Source organism: Salmo salar, chromosome 08 (genome assembly GCF_965601325.2).
Source record: "Salmo salar chromosome 08, fSalSal1, whole genome shotgun sequence".
Taxonomy (NCBI): domain Eukaryota; kingdom Metazoa; phylum Chordata; class Actinopteri; order Salmoniformes; family Salmonidae; genus Salmo; species Salmo salar.
In genome coordinates, this window is record NC_138298.1 from 16,923,580 (window position 1) to 16,948,061 (window position 24,482).

At 42.4% G+C, this 24,482-nt stretch overlaps 2 protein-coding genes across 2 annotated transcripts; both read left to right on the plus strand.

Annotated features, from left to right (window-relative positions):
• The first annotated feature begins 4,224 nt into the window (after window positions 1–4,224).
• Window positions 4,225–7,093, plus strand: LOC145850153 (uncharacterized). Its single transcript, XM_014209262.3, has 3 exons — window positions 4,225–4,920; window positions 5,230–5,360; window positions 5,549–7,093. The coding sequence occupies exons 1-3, from the start codon at window positions 4,647–4,649 to the stop codon at window positions 6,746–6,748; spliced, it is 1,605 nt and encodes a 534-aa protein (XP_014064737.1). The 5' UTR covers window positions 4,225–4,646; the 3' UTR covers window positions 6,749–7,093.
• A 6,210-nt stretch (window positions 7,094–13,303) lies between these two features.
• LOC145881525 (uncharacterized) lies at window positions 13,304–21,853 on the plus strand. The gene is made up of 5 exons (XM_082978403.1): window positions 13,304–13,849; window positions 15,422–15,552; window positions 18,988–20,165; window positions 20,267–20,946; window positions 21,183–21,853. Exons 1-3 carry the CDS (start codon window positions 13,567–13,569, stop codon window positions 19,909–19,911), a joined length of 1,338 nt encoding a protein of 445 aa, XP_082834529.1. The 5' UTR covers window positions 13,304–13,566; the 3' UTR covers window positions 19,912–20,165; window positions 20,267–20,946; window positions 21,183–21,853.
• The last annotated feature ends 2,629 nt before the right edge of the window (window positions 21,854–24,482 follow it).

Here is a 24,482-nt window from a genome sequence, read left to right on the forward strand (position 1 = left end):
ATTTTCTATAGAATTGAGGTCAGGGCTTTGTGGTGGCCACTCCAATACCTTGACTTTGTTGTCCTTAAGCCATTTTGCCACAACTTTGGAAGTATGCTTGCGGTGATTGTCCATTTGGAAGACCCATTTGCGACTAGGCTTTAACTTCCTGACTGATGTCTTGAGATGCTGCTTCAATATATCCACATAATTTTCCTGCCTCATGATGCCATCTATTTTGTGAAGTGCACCAGTCCCTCCTGCAGCAAAGCACCCCCACAACATGCTGCCACCCCCGTGCTTCACGGTTGGGATGGTGTTCTTCGGCTTGCAAGAGAGTAATCCAAAAGGCACAGACACACCCCTTGACTTTCAATTGGCACCCTTGACCTGTATGTATTCTCTCCTGATTGGTCTCCGTGGTGCTTAGTCAATGGGAACTCCGTTGCTGGCCCCATCATAAAGTTTTTACACAGTCTGGCTATCTGACTTAAGTGCCAGAGGTATGAGAACAGACATCCTCCTTTGTATTTATGGGAACAAATATTTCCTAACACTTTGGATCCTATTCTTGGACAGTTAGAAGACACAATGCATCACTGCAAAAAATATATAAATTACTAATTACTGCCAATGATAACCTCAACCTTGTGGGTCTTTGGGCCAATAAAGTGCCAACTCAATTCTACCTCTGACTAGTCTCTCATGCCCCTATGAACGGGGACACAGAGCAATAGTTTTTAATCTAAACCAGCCCCTTTTTTACTGGAATACACTAACCCCTAATGGGGGCTCTTTTCTTGACAGACAGTAGCAGTTTACCAGATAAGAAGTCAAGAAGATCAAAAAGTAGATTGTTGTAAGGGTGTATTACATCCTGTGCTGGCCCCATTGTCATATCCATTCTGGATTCTGAGTGGTAAAATCATAGCTGAAAAATGCCTCTATGTATGTGTATGCTGTATTTGGGAATGTCCGTCCTATATGCTACTTGTATTATTCTCCTGTAAATGGTTCAGTGCCTATAATTTAGGCTGTGTGTAGAATGGGGCATAAAGGAAATTACCTCTACTAGATTATAGTGATAAGGAAATCAGCATACAGTTTTGGCCTGTGTATTAATTTGCCTATAACTAATCAGAATTCCATTATGTTTACATAAAAAAAGAGAATACTTCAAAATGAGAAGATCTTGCCATGGAAAAGACGACTGGGTGGACGCAAAGTGGAAATGAGGGGAAATAACTCACACCATGCAGCAGGACACCTTCAGCTGCCGGGTCTTTGTAATGCAGGTTTGATAGTTATATTTTCAATAATAAGCTGTTATGTGACAATTACGTCAAAAACTCTATTTTATTTTTTTGGTGTAGATGGCCAAGAAAGTTGCATAGAACTTCCCCAACATCCCCTCCCAAATTGATATAGAACCTTAACAAAAACACATGGAGCAACTGCGAAAAGAAATGGCTGAGGATATACTAAAAATTTCTGATATGTAATGACATTTAATTCAAAGTAAATGTAAATTCTTTATTTTTATGTGGTTGTGTGGGACAGCCATATGTTCAGTTCATGCCTATGATTTCAGAGTTCAACAAAGCCAACAACTGCTTCATGTGTGCCACTGATAAAGAACCTGGTTGTGGCCCAAAGACTGACTAGTAACTTTATTTAACGTTTATAATCTTTTGACAACAGTGACGGCATGTAAGACAATTTATGATATAACACAATGGATGGCTAATTGGTCATACTGCATTGATATTTGATATTATTTATAACAAGTTACGCTTTGTTTTGTTACAGATTTAATGTTTTGCATGCCAACGTTGGTTCCATGTGCTGTGCCTAGGAATGAAGACAAAAGAGTTGAACAGAGTTAAGAACAGAAACTGGAAGTGCTGTCTTTGTTGTTGAAAATGTATGCTATGCCCCATCCACACTGAAGAGGCTCTGAAATGTACATCAACCAGGGATAAAGAGAAAGTTAACACTGTGAAATGTTTCATACTTATTTGAAGTAAAGTGTCTGTTGACATTTTGGAAAAGATTAAAGGTCTACAATTTCTGTCAATATTCGATTTTTATTCATTGATTTTCTGGCCACCATTACTGTGGGTACATGTTCAGTATATGTATTGACCAGCAAACCCACTGCAGCCTACCTTACTAGCTTACTCTCCATCCCTGCTTTGGACAATTAATAACATGACTCTCGTACTTTGCCCTTTTCCTTTATGGTTGATATTAACAATGAAAGGAGATATTATCTGTCTCTCTCCTATTGTGTACCGCTGTTAAATACTGTAGCAAAATACAAAACAGGGAAAATAGGTACTTAGAACTACCAATTATTATAGATAGATAAATATTAAAGAAAAGGGTAAACACAACACTGGACTGAACCTCCTAATTGTCAAACTAATATTAATGTACAACAATATAGAAGATACAGATTATGCAATATGGGTGTATATCCACCTCACGCTTCTTAGGTGGGTAATTGACATGACCAAGCAGCTATTGAAATGTAAAACTATGAAAAATGTACGTTACACTGCTTGATTTCACAGTACACAAACAAGAGTGTGCAATATATAAGGCTAGTCCGTGGACATTCTGAAGTTTGTTTGAGTCAGTAGGTCACATGACCTAGGAGCTATTGAATTTTGAAAGTTTTAAAAATTCATGTAAAAACGTGTGAGATGAAAATTGACAAACTAAAGGGTGTGCAATGTGTAGGCCCACTGAGTGGACATTCTGAACCTTGTTTGAAGTCAGTAGGTCACATGACCAAAGAGCTATTGAAATTTGAAAGTTTGACAAATTCATGTAAAACGTGAGATGAAAATGGACAAATCAAAGGGTGTGCAATATAGAAGGGTAGTCTGGACATTCTGAACCTTGTTTGAGTCAAGTAGGTCACATGACCCAGGAGCATGTAATGAATGTAAAAAAAGTTTGTACTTTGTTTACACTCCCTAACTAATTCAACTAGGAAAACAAAATGCTGCTCACATTTACACATGTTTATAAGCTTTGGAACGCGAATTAATGTCCAGATCGTGAAAATAAGACCTGTGCAATGTTGTGCCAATTTTTCCAACATCATGACACTTATTTAGAGTGTGTGGCTCAAGTGGTTTGAAAGCGCGAATATTCCTCGAATATCCCATTTTAAACTGTCTTTACCTCGGTCGATAGCTTTGTTGTGGGAGAGGGTCTCTTTCAGGTGCAGACAGCATGAGTTTTCTGATGATTTTCTTACGGGTATTCTGCACTGTCTTTTGTCAGACACATAGACTTGTATGGGAGTCCAGACGGCAGCGTTAATTTTAGCCTTGTATTTTTACCCATTCCATGCATGAATGTTGTGAAATGTGACGATTTTGTATTTAATATTTAATGTGCCTAGTTAGCTGTCGTTCATTTTGTTACCTGTCCGGTCATTTAAAAAATGGCGTTGTTGCTTCATTAGTATGCCTCAGGTATAATGGTACAATAGTACACTCTCTAAGAAATATTGAGCACTTATTAGCAGATTATTAGTGTATTGGTGTACAACATTTATAAAACGAAATGTGAGTTTTTTGAAAATATGAACATTTATTGTACATTTTTGTACAATGTATTTTTTTGTTGATGCTTTTACTGCGGAGTTTGCTCAGAGCGTGATGAGGAGAGGCAAATATACTTGTATGGGAGTCCAGACGGCAGCATAAACTTTTGCCTTGTATTTGTACCCATTCCATGCAGTCGTTAAAAGAGAGACAACCGGCAGAATTGTTTCCAGGGCCTTGTCTTCCATCTACACCTTACAAGAACACAACGCATAAAGGTGCCGGTTACACTGGCATGCATCTAACATTTTTTGTTTTGTTTACCCCACCAAGATTTACATGCTAAAATCGCCACTGCCCAAGGGTGAGTGATTTCACTGGGAGCCCCCCAGTGAGCAGGTCTGAAGAGAGAGATCCAGAGAGGATGCGTTTTAGTAAGGTAGGATTTATTGCTTTTATTGCTATGGTTATTAATTGTCTGCACTGATGGAGCGTAAATCCCAGAAAATAGATGTGGTAGTGGCAGCAGCTGTTGGCCTGGAGTAGGATCTGGTAGGGCTAAATTATTGGTATAAAGTTGTATATGTGTAGCGTTAGATAGTGGGGAGATTAATTTTTTCCCTTCTTTTCTGTGACATATTGTGCAATTCACACTCCGACCTGTAAAAGTCAGCAACACAGAGTCAAGTCTGCCGGAAACTCACAGGAAGATGAAGTAAACGGAAGCAGAGTCGAAGTGAAAGGATTTACGCCGCCCAAAATCGGTCCTCGTGAGATAAGGTTTAGGAGTGTCAAAATACGTGAGACTTATTCAATCGAATATAAGTTTCGTAATGTTTAGGCAATTAAAAATGTACTGATATAAGTGGACGCACGTGGAATTCCGGCAACTGATAAATACGACTAAGTTGTATATAATCTTTACGGAAATGAAGTGTCCAAGAACAATTTCCACGTTCGCGTTTTTATTGTTATTTAGGCGTGTATTAACACCCAACTAAAAATATTACTAATTTAACTGTATAGCATCACATACTTAATTCGCATTGGAGACAGAACTTGGTTGATAGAGGTTATCTAGGTAACACTGGCTAGCTGCTAACAATGGCTAACTGTATGGTTTTTCATACTCAAATAGCCTCCATCATGGAGGTGTTAGCGAATGCAGCCGTGGCAGAAATCTGTAAACTCGTAGACGACGACTATGCAGTGTTTCGTTTGGAAATAACACAAAGCCAGAAAGAAAACAGGGCATTGCGGAGGAAACTACTGGAACTGAAGGTGGCACGGGAGCGCGCAGAGAGGACAATGCGAGAGCGCGTCCTCGCCAGTCGTCCAAGTATCAAGATCCTTGACCGATACAGAGGAATAGCAAGAGGTAGGTCAGTTTTTGGATAGTATGCCATAATTCCCCTGATTACTTAGCTATCTTGCTCAAAGACAAAATATAATATTCTTGAAATTACTGCATTTCCTATTTACTCATTTAAAACAATGTGATGCATCAAACATTATACATTGATCAATAAATAGTATATCAAGAAGTTATGCAAAGTGTTAGCTTACATCCTTGCCAACTCTAGACAGTGTCAATAGTGTACAACATACCAAAAACGGTCAACAGTGTACAATATAGTGTTGACAGTAGCTAAACAAACTGCTTATTTTCCTCCAATTACTCTCTCAGGTGAAGGACATCTCACTGGAGGCCACAGGAACTTTGTGAAGCCAGCGGGACACAATACATTGAGAGATGACCAACCAATCACTGTTGATGAGGGGAGTGGAACCTCAACCCAGCACATTATCGTGATCGAGGTTAGTGTAATAGTGTTGCATAAAACATTAGTTACTTTGTTGCCCCTTTATTTCAGAAAGGCTCCCCTCAGCTATTCACTTGCTTGCATGTACATTCTCATCGTAGGGGCGCTTGTAAGACTTCCGAACGACATTGTTTTCCAATTCAACTCATGTACCGGTAATAACCACCTCTCTTCTTGTGTCAGTCTGCAGAGGCTGCAGGTCCTGGGGTCAAGCAGGAGAGGTCTGAAGGAGAGGAGGACACACTGCACATTAGGGACATCCAGACTGGATTGTCTGGAGCGCCCCCTGTAGCCACGGATGAACCCGACACCGCCCCAGCGCAACCCAATACCCGACGCAGCGTGACGGAGGTCAGTGGAACGCTGAACGCCGTCCTCAAGTCAGAGACAGACACAGAGATTTTAACTGTAACACACAGGCTTTTACACACAGGATCTGACCAAATGTCGGACCCAGAGAGACTGGGGCTGGGGAGACTGGGCTGCCCTCCTGCTCCCGCCTCAGAGTATTTACATTATGGAAACCCGAGCCCAAGGACGGTTCATTCCCATCCGGACTCAGGTGGCGCGTCAGAAACTGGTAATGATCCGTCTTGTTCTTACACTTCAGAGATGGACCCTAGCAACATTCCCTTGGATTTAGAGACACAGACTGATCTGTCTAGACGGGACTGGAACCGGTGCAGTAGAAGTGTATACTCTGAAGGGTGCCTATATAAGGCAGGGGAGGGTCTGGCCGTAGATGAAGTGACTGTGAAAGTGGAGGGCGACATTCCTCCCACATGGAATGCAGATAGTCTCTTAGGAGATCGACACTCACAGGGCAGAGATTTCTTAGATTACAGGGAAAGCTTGGAGACAAATCCAAATGTCGCTACCCACTACCCTTTACACACACTCAGGGATCGCGACCCATTGTCCACGTCGATGGGGCCTTCTGATTCACATGGCAGCGTCCTCTTCGATCAGGTATTGAACTCAAACGACAGGACTAGAGTCCAGGCTCAGAGAGGGGAAGCTACATCAGGCAATAGTAAAGATAAACGGTTCCTCTGCATGTTCTGTAACAAAGGCTTCAGCTGCCCCCAGAAGGTGGAGATCCACCAGAGGGTACACACGGGGGAGAAACCCTACAGCTGTACCCAGTGTCACATGCGCTTCACCCAGGCTGGCAACCTGAAGAGGCACCAGAGGGTGCACACTGGGGAGAAACCCTATAGCTGTACCCAGTGCCACATGCGCTTTGCCCAGGCCGGCCACTTGAAGATGCACCTGAAGGTCCACACAGGAGAGAGGCCATTCACTTGTACGCACTGCGGGAAGAGGTTTTCAGAGAGGAGCTACCTCAGGATACACCAGCAGAAAAAACACTCTGCTCTATAACATAGAAAGTAACCATTCCACTCAATAGCTTCTGAGGTTTAGAATAACAGGAGTAACAGATTTCGGTGTTGAATATTCCTGGGTAGAATGTTACATCCAGACATTGGCATATATAAGCCTACAAATCTGTTACATATTGTGTTTGTACTGTGTAGGCTATATGATGTTCACAAATGCCCATTTGATTACTTCCATTAAACTACTTAATTTTTTTCCCAAAACACTTTTAATGAGAAAGTGAATGCAGTTTATCAAGTTCATGCCTAATTTTTTGTTGATGTATGTGTGGTTTACTTATGGTGTATTTAAGTTGTTTGTTTAATAAACACAAAATTTGACTTTTCATTTTAAGACTTTCATTGAGACTCTTTAGTATACATCACATCTGTATTCACCTGACAGCGCTTTATAACCATGTACTTACTAAATATAACCACACACTTACAAATAGCTACTGTACACGTCAAAATAGTTTAGTCAGGTTTGTCTGATGACTTTTGACTTATCATAGCTGACTTATATTTTCCCACAACATCACATTTATGTGCAGCCGTATTCATTGACCTGGCCAAGGCTTTCGAGACTATCAATCACCACATCCTCATCGGCCGACTCAACAGCCTTGGTTTCTCAAATGATTGCCTCGCCTGGTTTACCAACTACTTCTCTGATAGAGTTCAGTGGGTCACATCGGAGGGCCTGTTGTCCGGGCCTCTGGCAGTCTATGGGGGTGCCACAGGGTTCAATTCTTGGGACGACTTTTCTCTGTATACATCAATGATGTCGCTCTTGCTGCTGGTGAGTCTCTGATCCACCTCTACGCAGACGACACCATTCTGTATACTTCTGGCCCTTCTTTGGACACTGTGTTAACTACCCTCCAGACGAGCTTCAATGCCATAGAACTCTCCTTCCGTGGCCTCCAACTGCTCTTAAATACAAGTAAAACTAAATGCATGCTCTTCAACCGATCGCTGCCTGCACCTACCCGCCTGTCCAGCATCACTACTCTGGACGGTTCTGACTTAGAATATGTGGACAACTACAAATACCTAGGTGTCTGGTTAGACTGTAAACTCTCCTTCCAAACTCATATCAAACATCTCCAATCCAAAGTTAAATCTAGAATTGGCTTCCTATTTCGCAACAAAGCATCTTTCACTCATGCTGCCAAACATACCCTCGTAAAACTGACCATCCTACCAATCCTCGACTTCGGCGATGTCATTTACAAAATAGCCTCTAATACCCTACTCAATAAATTGGATGCAGTCTATCACTTTGTCACCAAAGCCCCATATACTACCCACCACTGCGACCTGTACGCTCTCGTCGGCTGGTCCTCGCTTCATACTCGTCGCCAAACCCACTGGCTCCAGGTCATCTACAAGACCCTGCTCGGTAACGTTCCCCCTTATCGCAGCTCGCTGGTCACCATAGCAGCACCCACCTGTAGCACGCGCTCCAGCAGGTATATCTCTCTGGTCACCCCCAAAGCCAATTCCTCCTTCGGCCGCCTCTCCTTCCAGTTCTCTGCTGCCAATGACTAGAACGAACTAAAAAAATCTCCAAAACTGGAAACACTTATCTCCCTCACTAGCTTTAAGCACCAGCTGTCAGAGCAGCTCACATATTACTGCACCTGTACATAGCCCATCTATAATTTAGCCCAAACAACTACCTCTTCCCCTACTGTATTTATTTATTTATTTTGCTCCTTTGCACCCCATTATTTCTATTTCTACTTTGCACTTTCTTCCACTGCAAATCTACCATTCCAGTGTTTTACTTGCTATATTGTATTTACTTTGCCACCATGGCCTTTTTTGCCTTTACCTCCCTTATCTCACCTCATTTGCTCACTTTGTATAAAGACTTATTTTTCTACTATATTATTGACTGTATGTTTGTTTTACTCCATGTGTAACTCTGTGTTGTTGTATGTGTCAAACTGCTTTGCTTTATCTTGGCCAGGTCGCAATTGTAAATGAGAACTTGTTCTCAACTTGCCTACCTGGTTAAATAAAGGTAAAATAAAAAATAAATGTCCACCATGGTTGGTTTAACAACAATGAAGTCATTCTATAACTACAGTGTAGGACTCATGACGTGGAGATGGAGGAGGGTCCAGAGGTGCTGCTGGTGAAGGAGGGGTGTGAGGAGGGTCTGGGGAACTCTGAGGGGACCATGGTCATGGAGGACAACCAGACTACACCTCCTGAACCCACAGAGGAACCAGCTGAGCAGCACAGGACCACACACAGTCTCACTGAGGTGAGCCCACTGTGAACTACTGTCTGTATGCTATTAGGTCAGGGACTGTATCCACAAAGCCTATCAGAGTAGGATTGCTAATCTAGGATCAGTTTTGTCTTTTAGATCGTAATGAATAAGACCTGATCCTCAATCAGCACTTTTACTCAGACTCTTTGTGCTGGGCCCGTATCCACAAAGCATCTCAGAAAATGTCCTAAGAATCCTATAAGAACCTTATTTTAAGACTTAAAAACTCCCTGCACAGAGTATTTAAAAAAAAAAAATGTTACCCCTTTTTTTTGGTATCCAATTGGTAGTTACAGTCTTGTCTCATCACTGCAACTCCCGTACGGACTCGGGAGAGGCGAAGGTGGAGAGCTGTGCATCCTCCAAAACCCATCCCAACAAAGCCACATTGCTTCTTGACGCAATGCCCGCTTAACCCGGAAGGCAGCCGCACAAATGTGTCGGAGGAAACGCCGTACACCTGGTGACCGTGTCAGCGTGCACTACGCCCGGCCCGCCACAGGAGTCGCTAGTGCGCGATGGGATAAGTACATCCCTGCCGGCCAAACCCTCCCCTAACCCGGGCGACGCTGGGCCAATTGTGCGCCGCCCCATGGGTCTCCCGGCCGAAGCTGGCTGCGACAGAGCCTGGACTCTAACCCCAAATCTCTAGTGGCCTTAGACCACTGCGCCACTCGGGAGGCCTAAGAGTAGGTTTTAAGATTATGTTAAGACACTGCCCAGACAAACTCTTGAGCCAGGAGTAAAATCGACTCATAAAAGTTTCTCAGCTGGTAATCACGACAGTTTGAGGTACCGCAAAGGAAAGATAGTAATGATGCTCATTGAAATTGTTGCAAATGATGGAGAATAACCAATCGTAATGAGGTATCGCCCGCTGTGAACTCTGTAGCACGCTTCAGACAACCACGGTGAATGTGACTGTCCATCAAATTTACATTTACATTTACATTTTAGTCATTTAGCAGACGCTCTTATCCAGAGCGACTTACAGTAGTGAATGCAAGCATTTCATACATTTTTATTTTCCCGTACTGGGAAAAAAATGACACACAGTTCCTCAGCACTGGAACATTTTGGAATCACAGTCATGAAACCCCCCTTAAACATATGACACAATGTTCTCACTACAACTGAGGACTCTTACAGTGGTGGACTTTATGTTAATAAATAGGTCTCAAATCAAATCAAAGTTTATTTGTCACGTGCGCCGAATGCAACAGACCTTAGAGTGAAATGCTTACTTACAGGCTCTAACCAATAGTGCGAAAAAAAGGTAAGTGTGTGTGTGTGTGTGTTTGTCTAGTGTGTGTGTGTGTGTGTTTGTCCAGTGTGTGTGTGTGTCCAGTGGGTCCAGTGTGTGTGTGTGTGTCCAGTGTGTGTGTGTGTCCAGTGTGTTTCCAGTGTGTTTGTATGTCCGTTTGAGTGAGTGTGTGTGTCCAGTGAGTGTGTATGTGTCATTCCAGTGTTTGTGTGTGTGTGTGTGTCCAGTGAGTGTGTGTGTGTCCAGTGTGTTTGCCCAGTGTTTGTGTGTATTTGTGTTTGTCCAGTTTGAATGGGTGGCCAGCGTGTGTGTGTGTCTGTGTCCAGTGTGTGTGTGTTTCAGTGTGTGTGTGTGTGTCCAGTGTGTGTGTGTGTGTCCATGTCCAGAGTGTGTTTGTTCAGTGTGTGTGTGTGTGTCCAGTGTGTTTGTGTGTCCAGTGTGTGTGTGTTCAGTGTGTGTGTGTGTGTCAGTGTGTGTGTGTCAGTGTGTGTGTGTGTGTGTGTATCCAGTGTGTTTGTGTGTGTGTATCCAGTGTGTTTGTGTGTGTGTATCCAGTGTGTTTCTGTGTGTGTGATCAAATGTTGCGATGGTAAAACGTTTTATCATTTTCACCTGACAAGATCACTTTTCCTTCTCTGAATTATCCACTAATGAATTTATGTTGGCATGCATAACCATTTATTTTTTTATTTATTTTTTTTTACAATTACCGTTATATCAACACACTCGTCACTCCTGTTTGACAATTGTAAATTGCTTTGGCACAGTAGGAATCAAGTCACTTACCGATAATGTTGTATACAATGTTGCCTACAACATTTAAGGTCTATTAAAGGTCTATTATTTTAATTTAACCACAACCAAAGTTAACATAAGCCCTAGATGCCTTCAATTGCCCAATTTATGGGCATGCTCAATTTAGGCAGATTTTAACAACGTGATATTGTGCTCCAAAGGGATAACTTTAAATAACATAATGTAGGTAATTAAATAATAATAACACTGCTACATTAATGTGGATGCTACCATGATGAGTGAAAAAGTTAGAGGCATAAATATCACCCCCCCACAATTTTTTTTTTTTATCCTAACCTCCCTTGTTATTGGTAATGGTAAGAGGTTGCATGTCGTGGGGGTATGATCTTTGTGCATTTGTAACTTTCTCACTCATCATTATTCACGATTCATTCTGGACTATCCATAATCATGGCAGCATTCACATTAATGTAACAGTGTTCATAAACATATTATATTCTTACTTACAACAAAAGTGACTCAAATGACACAATACATGATTTACCATTCTATTCTATTGGGCACAACTTAATCTGTCTGTTGCCTCATAAAACATTTGATTTAAAATCCAAAATGCTGGAGTACAACCAAATTAAAAGTATTAGCTTCACTGTCCAAATAAATACATAGGAGAGTGTATGTCACCATGTCACTGTGATAAGAGCCAATTTATGCTTGATCTGAAAATGTGGTCGGAGGTGCCGTATGGATGGTGTGACGCAATTGCGGAGCCTCCGGAGGCACGCAGAAGCCAAATTGATCTCTGTACCACATCGACGTGCGCCTCTCAAATTGTGTAACAATGTGGAGGGCTCCGTATAGCGCCGCATTGTCATGATTGGTTGACGGTAGGTGAGGGCGGGAGGTCTAAAATAAACACAAACTCACAACAGCTCTGTGCTGCTTGGTGAAGTGCAAGAAGTATGAATGCCCTGACTTCTGCAGAGGCCATATCACTGTAAATGCTGCGTGGTCAATACAGATGGCGGTTTGACCATACAGCACCTTTTAATCTACAGTCCTTGACCTCAAGCTGTTTCCTTCAGGTCATGTGATGAAATATTATGAACTAAAGTGCACATGTACTTGTTATTCCAGACTGACTTGTCTCTACAAACTGGGTCAGAGTATTCCATCTGTTTACTTCTGTTTAGGAGTATAATTAACCACATTCCCACATTAACCCTTTGTTAACTTGTCATTTGAAACAGGCTTGTGTAAATACCTGTTTTTAGAGAGACAGTAAACCTAATATTTACCTTACTGAGGTGATGCAGATGGAATAAAGTATTTATATTATTTTCTACTATATTCTTGCTAAAACACTGTTCTTTCTAAACAAGTATGCTCTGCGCTGGCAAGATATTGATCGTGAAAAGGAGATTTGATGTCTAATGTAATAGGCAGTAGAGTATTTAAAAGAACAGCGCGCATGATATAACCTTTTCATTTAGCCACACCCTTTGAACGATCAATAACACCAATAACATCCCATAGAGATCCCACTAAATTACTAGAGGGGCTTTGTCATAAATCCTAAAAGTTCTAGAATGGATCGAAATGGCAGCCATGTTGGTCAGGGAGAAATCCAAACCAATCGAATTGGAATGATTGGCAGTAGGGGCATAATCCTGATTTTGTTTATACAGGAAAATAAAAGTAAGGCGTGTGATATAAAAAATGGTATAATAGAATTCGTCAACGTAAAATATTGTCATAATTATAAGTACAGTTTATGTAAACAGACCATAAATGTCTCAAGTTGTGTTTTCTTGGAAAGCTGTGAGTGCTATTATATGATAGTATATCAGTACTTGTTGCATTTACAACTTGTCTATGTCCTATCATCAACTGATTTCAGCCAGTGTATGGTATATTGGCAGTTAATTTGAAAAATTCATAGAATTATTCCTCTAAAACAGGCTAGCTAGTTAGCTAACAAACATGCAGTGCAGATACATTCTTCAAATTCATTATTTTAGGTCAGGTCAATATTTTATCACAGCACTGGCAAGGCATGGTTGACCAACTCCCTGACAGAAATGGCTGACCTTTATCCCATCACAGGCAAAGTCAAAATTGGCTATATCGTAAAGATTCATGAAAACAAAAATGTGCTTTTTGGTTTTAATTTAAGGTTAGAGATACGGTTAGCAGTGTGGTTAAGTTTAAAATCGCATTTTAATAAAATACATTGTAGAAATGGGCGGGGTTTATGACTTTGTGGCTGTGGTAACGACCCCATAAGAAGGTTTATGTCCTTTCTATTACCGGTATTCTAATTCCTAATCCATGTAACATCCTTTCTCGCCAGTGTAAACGGAAGTGAACAGTGTCGAATAACATTTTACACGTTAGCGTTTTTATTGTTGTTATTTAGACGTTTATTTACCCGCACAGCATCACATATGTACCCCATGCAGTCTTTAATTCGCGTATCTAAGTAACACTAGCTAGCTGCTAATGTTAGTTAACAATGGCTAACTGTATGGTTTTTCAAACTCAAATAGCCTCCATCATGGAGGTGCTAGCGAATGCTGCTGTTGCAGATATATGTAAACTCGTAGACGACGACTATGCAGTGTTTCGTTTGGAAATAACTCAAAGCCAGAAAGAAAACAGGACATTACGGAGGAAACTACAGCTACTGGAACTGAAGGTGGCACGGGAGCGCGCAGAGAGGACAATGCGAGAGCGCGTCCTCGCCAGTCGTCCCAGTAGTGTCAAGATCCTCGACCGATACAGAGGAACGGCAAGAGGTACATTTTGCAGAAGGCTGATGCTGCGCGGCCTAAGTTGTTCATATGTACAGTAGCTCCACTGGTGGAAAAAGTACCCCGTTGTCATACTTGAGTAAAAGTAAAGATGCCTTAATAGAAAATGACTCAAGTAAAAGTCACCCAGTAAAATACTACTTGAGTAAAAGTCTTAAAGTATTTGGTTTGAAATATACTTAAGTATCAAAAGTAAATATCATTTTCAAATTCCTTATATTAAGCAAACCAGACTGCACGTTTTCTTGTTTTTTTTTAAATGTACAGATAGCCCTGTGGCACACTCAAACACTCAGACATAATTTACAAACGAAGCATTTGTGTTTATTGAGTCTGCCAGATCAGAGGCAGTAGGATGACCAGGAGTGTTCTCTTGATAAGTGCTTGAATTTGACCATTTTCCTGTCCTGCTAAGCATTCAAAATGTAAGCAATACTTTTGGGTGTCAGGGAAAATGTATGGAGTAAAAAGTACATCATTTTCTTTAGGAATGTAGTGAAGTAAAAGTTGTCAAAAATATAAATAGTAAAGTACAGATAGCCCCAAAAACGACTTAAGTACTTTACACCACTGAGTCGCACGGTGCCTGTCGTCGTGGTTCGCCTCTGCACGTGTTCAGATGTAGATTGTAACACCAGATGTGATTTAAGCAACAACAACAACATAAATAATGGTATACAGGCATTATACTGGGAGTTACAGGTTTGCCTATACAAAGCAGAGATTTTCCAGCTAACCTGGTCTTGGCAATACTATCTTCGTTCTCAATTGGTGGAAACAGGAGTCTCCTAAAATGTCTCTGTCCAGTGGCAGGGGCTACGTTTGAATGTAGAAAATGCTCCATTATTAAAAATAAATCAATGTTTTGCTCCATTCTGTCATCCAACAATGTGTGCGCGCCGCCATCTTGTCTATTTCAATTCTTCTCTCATTGATGAGACGGGTGTCTGTCATGCAGCACTTTGGGGTGGACCCCCACCTGTCTCAATCAAGGAGAGAAGATTTGAAATACACAAGTTGTCGGAGTACACATTCTTGGATTAGTTCATGGAGTACTTCATGGAGTCTTTGACACATTTTCTAAATTCAAATGAACCCCCTGCAACTGGACACTGACATTTTATGACACTCTTTCCACAAATTGAGAACGAAGATAGTATTGCCAATACCAGCTTAGTTAAAACATCTCTGCAGACGTTTTGCATAGCTAGACCTGTAACTCCCAGTACAATGGATACCAAAATGTTTGGGTTAAATCACATTATCTAGTGTTACAATCTGTAGCTAATAATTCCCCTGACTACTTAGCCATCTTGGGCAAAGACACCACATTCTAACCAGATTCTTGATTTACTGCATTTCCTATTATTTACTCAATGAAAAAAATGTGATGCATGGAACATAATACATTTATCAATAAATAGTATATCAAGGAGTTATGAGAAGTGTTACCTTACATCCTTGCCAATTCCACACAGTGTCAAAACTGTCAATAGTGTACAATATAGCATTGACAGTAGCTAACCTAACCGCCTCTTTTCCCCCAATCACTTTCAGGTGAAGGACATCTCACTGGAGGCCACGGAAGCATTGTGAAGCCAGCGGGACACAATACATGGAGAGATGATCAACCAATCACTGTTGATGAGGGGAGTAGAACCTCAACCCAGCACATTATCTTGATAGAGGTTAGTGTAATAATGTTGTATAATAAATGTGTTACTTGGTAAATCAAATGTGGCCTGTTTATTTCAGAAAGGCTCCCCTCAGCTATTCACTTGCTTAAATTAAGATGTAAATGTATCTGCCATAAGACCTCCCTATAACATTATTAAATTCTCATGTACCGCAGGTATTCCCAAACTGGGGGGGTACGCGCAATGCCGTCGGGGGTACGCCAAATAAAAATGTGATTCGCATTTAAAAAATAATATCTATATAATTCTTCACATTTTCAAACAGACCATTTATATGTTCCAACGGGGCTATACATTTGGGTGAAGTTTTTTTCTCGCCTGAGTAGCCTCGTTTTACAGACAAAAATTCAATTAAACCATCTAGTGTTCAGTGAAATAATGAGTCAACAGACGTGGCGGGCCTGGCACATGTCCGTTACGTTGATGGGGGGTCAATTAAGGAAGACATCCTCTTCTGGAAACCAGGACAACAGGAGAGGATATTTTTTAAGTACATGACTGCTTTGTGACATTAACTTCTATGGGCTAGCGTCCCACCTACTCAACAGCCAGTGTAATCCCGTGGCGCGTTATTCAAATACCTTAGAAATGCTATTACAATTTCTCAAACACATGACTATTTTACACCATTTTAAAGACAAGACTCTCGGTAATCTAACCACACTGTCCGATTTCAAAAAGGCTTTACAACGAAAGCAAAACATTAGATTATGTCAGCAGAGTACCCAGCCAGAAATAATCAGACACCCATTTTTCAAGCTAGCATATAATGTCACATAAACCCAAACCACAGCTAAATGCAGCACTAACCTTTGATCTTCATCAGATGACAATCCTAGGACATTATGTTATACAATACATGCATGTTTTGTTCAATCAAGTTAATATTTATATCAAAAAACTGCTTTTTACATTAGCATGTGACTAGCATGTGACTAGCATTCCCACCGAACACTGCCGGTGAATTTACTAAATTACTCACGATAAACGTTCACAAAAAACATAACAATTATTTTAAGAATTATAGGTACAGAACTCCTCTATGCACTCGATATGTCCGATTTTAAAATAGCTTTTCGGTGAAAGCACATTTTGCAATATTCTCAGTAGATAGCCCGGCATCACAGGGCTAGCTATTTAGACACCCAGCAAGTTTAGCACTCACCAAAGTCAGATTTACTATAAGAAAAATGTTATTACCTTTGCTGTCTTTGTCAGAATGCACTCCCAGGACTTCTACTTCAATAACAAATGTTGGTTTGGTCCCAAATAATCCATTGTTATATCCAAATAGCGGTGTTTTGTTCGTGCGTTCAAGACACTATCCGAAAGGGTAAATAAGGGTGACGAGCATGGCGCATTTCGTGACAAAAAAATTCTAAATATTCCATTACCGTACTTCGAAGCATGTCAACCGCTGTTTAAAATAAATTTTTATGCCATTTTTCTCGTAAAAAAGCGATAATATTCCGACCGGGAAAGCCTGTATACGTACAAAGAGAGAGAAAATAAATACATCTCGTGCCCTCGTGCACGAGCGTGAGTCTCAGAGTACTCTGACCTGCCACTATCCAAACGCGATAATGTGTTTCAGCCAGAGGCTGCCTCGATATCATTCAGCTTTTTCCCGGGTTCTGAGAGCCTATGGGAGCCGTAGGAAGTGTCACATTACGGCAAAGATCCTCAGTCTTCAATAAAAAGAGCCAAGATGAACAACAACTTGTCAGAGAGGGCGCTTCCTGTTTGGAATTTTCTCAAGTTTTTGCCTGCTATATGAGTTCTGTTATACTCACAGACACCATTCAAACAGTTTTAGAAACTTTAGGGTGTTTTCTATCCAAAGCCAATAATTATATGCATATTCTAGTTACTGGGCAGGAGTAGTAACCAGATAAAATTGGGTACGTTTTTTTATCCGGCCGTGTCAATACTGCCCCCTAGCCCTAACAGGTTAAACGAACTTTGGTGGTCAAGATGTGTTGGTATCTGTACTGATGGTGCAAAAGCCATGACAGGGAGACATAGTGGAGTGGTAACGTGCGTGCAAACAGTTGCACCCGACGCCACTTGGGTACACTGCAGCATCCACCGAGAGGCTCTTGCTGCCAAGGGAATGCCTGACGGTTTCAAAGATGTTTTCGACATTACAGTGAAAATGGTTAACTTTGTTAAAGCAAGGCCCTGAACTCTCGACCATGTAACGCATTTACAACATACAGAAGTGTGCTGGTTATCAAGGGGAAAAGTATTGACACGCTTTTTTGAATTGAGAGACGAGCAAGTTTTCTTTACTGACCATAATTCTCACTTGTCTGACCGCTTGCATGATGACGAGTTTCTCACATGACTGGCCTATCTGGGTGATGTTTTTTCTCACCTGAATGATCTGAATCTACGATTACAGGGACTCTCCGCAAATATATTCAATGTGCGGGACAAAATTGAGGCTATGATTAAGAAGTTGGACAACAACACACAGGTCTTTCCATCATTGTATGATTTTTTTTGTGTGCAAATGAACTCAAGTTTACAGATAATGTCAAATGTGATATAGCGAAGGACCTGAGTGAGTTGGGTGCGCAATTACGCAGGTACTTTCCCGAAACGGATGACATAAACAACTAGATTCGTTGTCTCTTTCATGCCCTGCCTCCAGTCCACTTACCGATATCTGAACAAGAGAGCCTCATCGAAATTGCAACAAGCGGTTCTGTGAAAATTTCATTTAATCAGAAGCCACTACCAGATTTCTGGATTGGGCTGAGCTCAGAGTATCCTGCCTTGGCAAATCGCGCTGTTAAGACACTGATGCCCTTTGCAACCACGTACCTATGTGAGAGTGGATTCTTGGCCCTCACTAGCATGAAAACTAAATACTGGCACAGACTGTGTGTGGAAAATGATTTAAGACTGAGACTCTCCAATACAACCCAACATTGTAGTTATGTGCGTCCTTTCAAGCACACACTTCTCATTAAACTGTGGTGAGTTAATCACAATTTTCGATGAACAAATAAAGTTTTATATGTAAGATGGCTAAATAAAGAGCAAAATTATTGATTATTATTATATTATTATTTGTGCACTGGTCCTATAAGAGCTCTTTGTCACTTCCCACGAGCCGGGTTGTGGCAAAAACTCACACTCATTCTTATGTTTAATAAATGTTGTGTGTGTGTGTGTGTGTGTGTGGTGTGTGTGTGTGTGTGTGTGTGTGTGTGTGTGTGTGTGTGTGTGTGTGTGTGTGTGTGTGTGTGTGTGTGTTGCAGGCTTACAATGATAGCAAAAAACAACATTTGAGAGTGCGCTGACCCTGGTGCTAGAGGGGGTACGCAATTGGATGTTGAATGTTTGAAGAGGTATGGGACTATAAAAGTTTGGGAACAACTGATGTCCCGGTAATAACATCCTATCTTATTGTGTCAGTCTGCAGATACAGAGGCTGCAGGTCCTGGGGTGAAGCAAGAGAAGTCTGAAAGAGAGGAGGACCTACGGCACAGCAGAAACATCCAGACTGGAGCGTCCTCTGTAGCCACGAAGGACCCCACCACGGCCAGTGCCGGCTCAGAGTATTTACCAGTATTTCACCAGAGCCAGGGGACGGTTCACTCCTGTGGAGATGGTGACGCATTGGTCACTGGTGGTGATGATCCGTCTTGTTCTTACACTACAGAGATGGACCCTGGCAACATATCCTTGGGTTTAGAGACACAGACTGATCTGTCTAAAGGGGAATGGAACCGGTACAGTAATAGGTTATACTCTGAAGGGTTCCTAGATAAGAAAGGGGAGGGTCTGGTCGTAGATGAAGTGACTGTGAAAGTGGAGGGCGATGTTCCTCCCACATGGAATGCAGATAGTCACCTAGGAGATGGACACTCACAGGGCAGAGATTTCTTAGATTACAGGGAAAGCTTAGAGACAAATACAAATGTTGCAACCCACTCCCCTTTACACATTCTCAGGGATCGCGACCCAGTGTCCACGTCAATGGGGTCTTCTGATTCACATGGCCATGTCCTTTTCAATCAGGTATTGAGAGCAAACAACAGGGCTAGAGCTCAGGGAGGGGGAGCCACATCAGGCAATAGTAAAGAGAAACGGTTCCTTTGCATGTTCTGTAGCAAAGGCTTCAGCTGCCCCCAGAAGGTGGAGATCCACCAGAGGGTCCACACAGGGGAGAAACCCTTCAGTTGTACCCAATGTCACATGCGCTTCGCTGAGGCTGGCAGCCTGAAGAGGCACCAGAGGGTCCACACAGGAGAGAAACCCTACAGCTGCCCCCACTGTGAGAAGAGGTTCTCCCACCAGCACCATCTGAAGAGGCACTTGAAGGTCCACACGGAATAGAGGTCGTTCGCCTGTAAGCACTGTCGGAAGAGGTTCTCGGAGAGGAGTTACCTCAGGATACACCAGCAGAAAAACGATTTCACTCTATAACATAGAAAGTAAGCATTCCATTCAATGGCTTCTGACGTTTAGATCAAACTCTGCCCGAAAGATAGACTCAGCGAGATGACGTAGATCAATTTCCACAACAACAAGGCCAAGACATTTTGGGATATATAAGGCAAAGTCTTAATTTAGCCTACACAGTACAAACGGTATGTTCACAAATGCCTATTTCATTACTTCCATTCAACTATTTTTTATATTTTTCAATAAACACTTATTAACATTTTTTTGTACCCCTTTTTCTCCCCAGTGGTAGTTACAGTTTTGTCCCATGCTGCAACTCCCGTACGGACTCGGGAAAGGCGAAGGTGGAGAGCCGTGCATCCTCCGAAACACAACCCAACTAAGCCGCACTGCTTCTTGACGCAATGCCCGCTTAACCCGGAAGGCAGCCGCACCATTTCAGTGTGCATTGCGCCCGGCCCGCCACAGGAGTTGCTAGTGCGCAATGGGACAAGATCATCCCTGCCAGCCAAACCCTCCCCCTAACCCGGAAGACGCTGGGCTAATTGTGCGCCGCCCCATGGGTCTCCCGGTCGCGGCTGGCTGCGACAGAGCCTGGACTCGAACCAGGATCTCTAGTGGCACAGCTAGTACTGTGATGCAGTGCCTTAGACCACTGCGCCACTCGGGAGGCCATCAATAAACGCTTTTAATGAGGAAATGAATGCAGTTCATCAAGTTCATGCAGATTTGTAGTTGAGACGTGTATATGTGGTTTTCATATGGTGTATTTAAAACGTGTTTATGTTTAATAAACAGAAAAAGGGACTTTTCATTCTAAGACTTTCTCTGCTGGCACATGTTGACGACAGTTCTGTCAAGTTGGCTGGATGGCCTTTGGGTAGTGGAGTGTGAAAAACCCAGCAGCGTTGCAGTTCTTGACACAAACCGGTGTGCCTGGCACCTACTACCGTACCCCGTTCAAAGGTACTTAAATCTTTTGTCTTGCCCATTCACCCTCTGAATGGCACACATACACACATACACAATCCATGTCTCAATTGTCTCAAGGCTTAAAAATCCTTAATTAACATGTCTCCTCCCCTTCATCTACCGTGATTGAAGTGGATTTAACAAGTGACATTAATCATAGCTTTCACCTGGTCAGTCTGTCAATTAGTACACTTAGTGTATATGTTCATCTGTACAATTTGTGTTTACAGTCTGTAGGCCATGAGGACCTGCTGATATCCAGTCTTGTTGGCGGGAGAGAGTGGACCTCTGAGGTGGCTGGTCATAAGCCCTGACCCCGGATCAGAACCCTGGATCAGGAGCCATCGCTCTTCCTTCCTGTGTCGGAACCAGGACCAAACCACAAGGGACAGAGACTCCACCACCATGCACCACACAGCACACAATCCCACCAACACCAAAGCAATGGCTAGAGGTCAAGGAGTTCAGACTAACCTGCTTCTACCTTCTCTGGTGTCATTGGGTCACAATGTGGGAGGCTGAGCATTCGGATGGACGCCGATAAGCCATACGCCTGCCCCACGTGTGGTAAGCGCTTCGCTAAGGCAAAATATGTGAAGCAGCACCAGACCATTCACACCAAGGACCTGTAGACTATGTTACAAAAGCTTCTTCCCAAGTAGCTTTATAAGACAGAAATGTCCACAATGGGGAGAAATCGTAGCAATATAGTTATCATGTGAAGTGTCTTGAGGTAAGAGGGTAATCAACCACCCACCCCTCATTAACTTGTCATTTGAAAGAGGCTTGAGTAAAAACCTGTTCTTAGAGACAGTAAATCTAGGCTAGAACAAGGACATTTTAATATTTACTTTACTGTGGTGATGTAGATGGAATAAAGTAATTCTATTATTATATACTATATTCTTGCTAACACACTATTCTTTCTAAACATGTCTGTTCTCAGCTTGAAAGATACTGATCATAGGAGAGTTGATGTGTAATATAATAAGCAGTACGGTATTTCAAAGAACCACACCCTTTGAGCTGACGCCAACCAATAAGATAAACGGAAGTGGGCGAAATTCTGCTTGATAGGAGAGCCACATTAGCAAGAAGGGAGAGAGTCATGACGCGGAAGAATAGCGCCAACCTCAAACCTACTTCTCCCGAATATAAATCTAATGTTGCTTTTTTAGTATAAAACAACTACCGAGGCTGAATTCATTACATCTTAAGTTGAAGAGAGTGAGGAAGAAGTATACAAAAAAATGGAGGTGCGGCTTCAGAACCACAAGTTGCGGCTGTTTTTGTGGAGTGTGAGAAGAAAGCAGAGTTGGGGACTGAAAATCTGCGACCTGTCCACGAGCATTCTTTGTTGATTGGAGTACGATTCATGGAAAAAGTCAACCATGGGGTTTTGTCTGACCCGTATGACGTCTCGGAGTGGGTGGAGAGAAAGCTAGGGAAAGTGCAGTCAGTCAAGGTAGCGAGGAGTGGGTTCATTATCATATGGTGTACCACCGTCTGTCAGAGGGACTGAGCTTTGCACTTGGTTCGACTGGGGTCACGAGAAGTAACGTGCTTTAGCCTACGGAACAGAGCTCTCAAAGGGGTGTCTTTGGCTTTAAAGACAATTACATTTGTAGTCTATAACAAATGTGCATTGTCATGTAGTAACAGAATGATACAGTAATTGAGATATTTGCAAATCATTTCATTATTTACACTGAACAAAATATAAATGCAACATGTAACAATTTCAAAGATGTTACTGAGTTACAGTTCATATAAGGAAATCAGTCAATTTAAATAAATTCATTAGGCCCTAATCTTTTTACCTGACTTGGAATACAGATATGCATCTGTTGGTCACAGATACCTAAAACAAAGGGTAGGGCCACCTGAGTGGCGCAGCGGTCTCAGGCACTGCAGTGCTTGAGGCGTCACTACAGATTCGGGTTTGATCCCGGGCTGTGTCGCTGCTGGCCGCGACTGGGAGACCCTTGAGGCGACGCACAATTGGCCCAGCGTCGTTAGGGAAGGGTTTGGCCGGCCGGGATGTCCTTGTCCCATCGCGCTCTAGCAACTCCTGTGGCAGGTTGGGCGTATGCACGCTCACACGATCGCCAGTTGTATGGCGTTTCCTCCGTCACATTGGTGCGGCTGGCTTCCAAGTTAAGTGAGCAGTGTGGCGAAGCAGTGTGGCTTGACAGGGTCGTGTTTTGGGGAACGCATGGCTCCCGACATTTGCCTCTCCCGAGTTCTTACGGGAGTTGAGGCTAAGGGACAAGACTATAACTACCAATTGGATATCACGAAATTGGGAAGACAAAGGGGGTAAAAAATAAGATTTAAAAAAATAAAGATTTTTAAAAAGTAGGGCGTGGATCAGAAAAACAGTCTGGTTTGACTACCATTTGCCTCATGGAGTGTGACATCTCCTTCGCATAGAGTTGATCAGGCTGTTGATTGTGGCCTGTGGAATGTTTTCCCACTCCTCTTCAATGACTGAAGTTGCTGGATATTGGCGGGAACTGGAACACACTGTCGTACATGTAGATCCAGAGCATCCCAAACATGCTCAATGGGTGACATGTCTGATGAGTATGCAGGCCATGGAAGAACTGGGACATTTTCAGCTTCCAGGAATTGTGTACAGACCCTTGCTTTCATGGGGCCGTGCATTATCATGCTGAAACATGAGGTGATGGCGGCGGAATGGCATGACAGTGGGCCTCATGGTCACGGTATCTCTGAGTATTCAAATTGCCATCGATAAAATGCAATTGTGTTCGTTGTCCGTAGCTTATGCCTGCCCATACCATAACCCCACCACCACCATTGGTCAATCTGTTCACAACGTTTGACATCAGCAAACCGCTCGCCCACACGACACCATTAGTCTCCCATCTGCCCGGTAGAGTTGAAATCGGGATTCATCTGTGAAGAGCACACTTCTCCAGTGGCCATTGAATGTGAGCATTTGCCCACTGAAGTCGGTTACAACTCCGAACTGCAGTCAGGTCAAGACCCTGGTGAGGACGAGGAGCACACAGATGAGCTTCTCTGAGAAGGTTTCTGACAGTTTGTGTAGAAATTATTCGGTTGTGAAAACCCACAGTTTCATCAGCTGTCCAGGTCAACACCTTAACCATTACACTAAGAGGTCATAAGTCTAGAGCAAAACCTGTTACATGTGCGTGAGTCTCAGCTTTCAATAATTTGCTCAAAGCCCTCTACATAACTTTTTGTTAAAAAAAGACCTGGCCCCAAGCCCCTTCGGGATCCTCCCTTCTCTTACAAACACCTCTCTAGCTCTGCCTGTGTTAATCACACAGACGAATAGTTGGTACCAGCAGATGCAAAAGAAATAGAATCCAATGGTAAAATCCAGAAGTATGTAGCTCAAACACACAGTGGGTGTGTCCGAATACCTGTACTTGCGTCCTAAAGAGTAGACTGTTTGAGTATGTGAATTTTTTTTTTTTAATAATATGACATTTCGAAAATGTACTGTACTTTTAAGGTCATACTCATTTTGGCTTTGA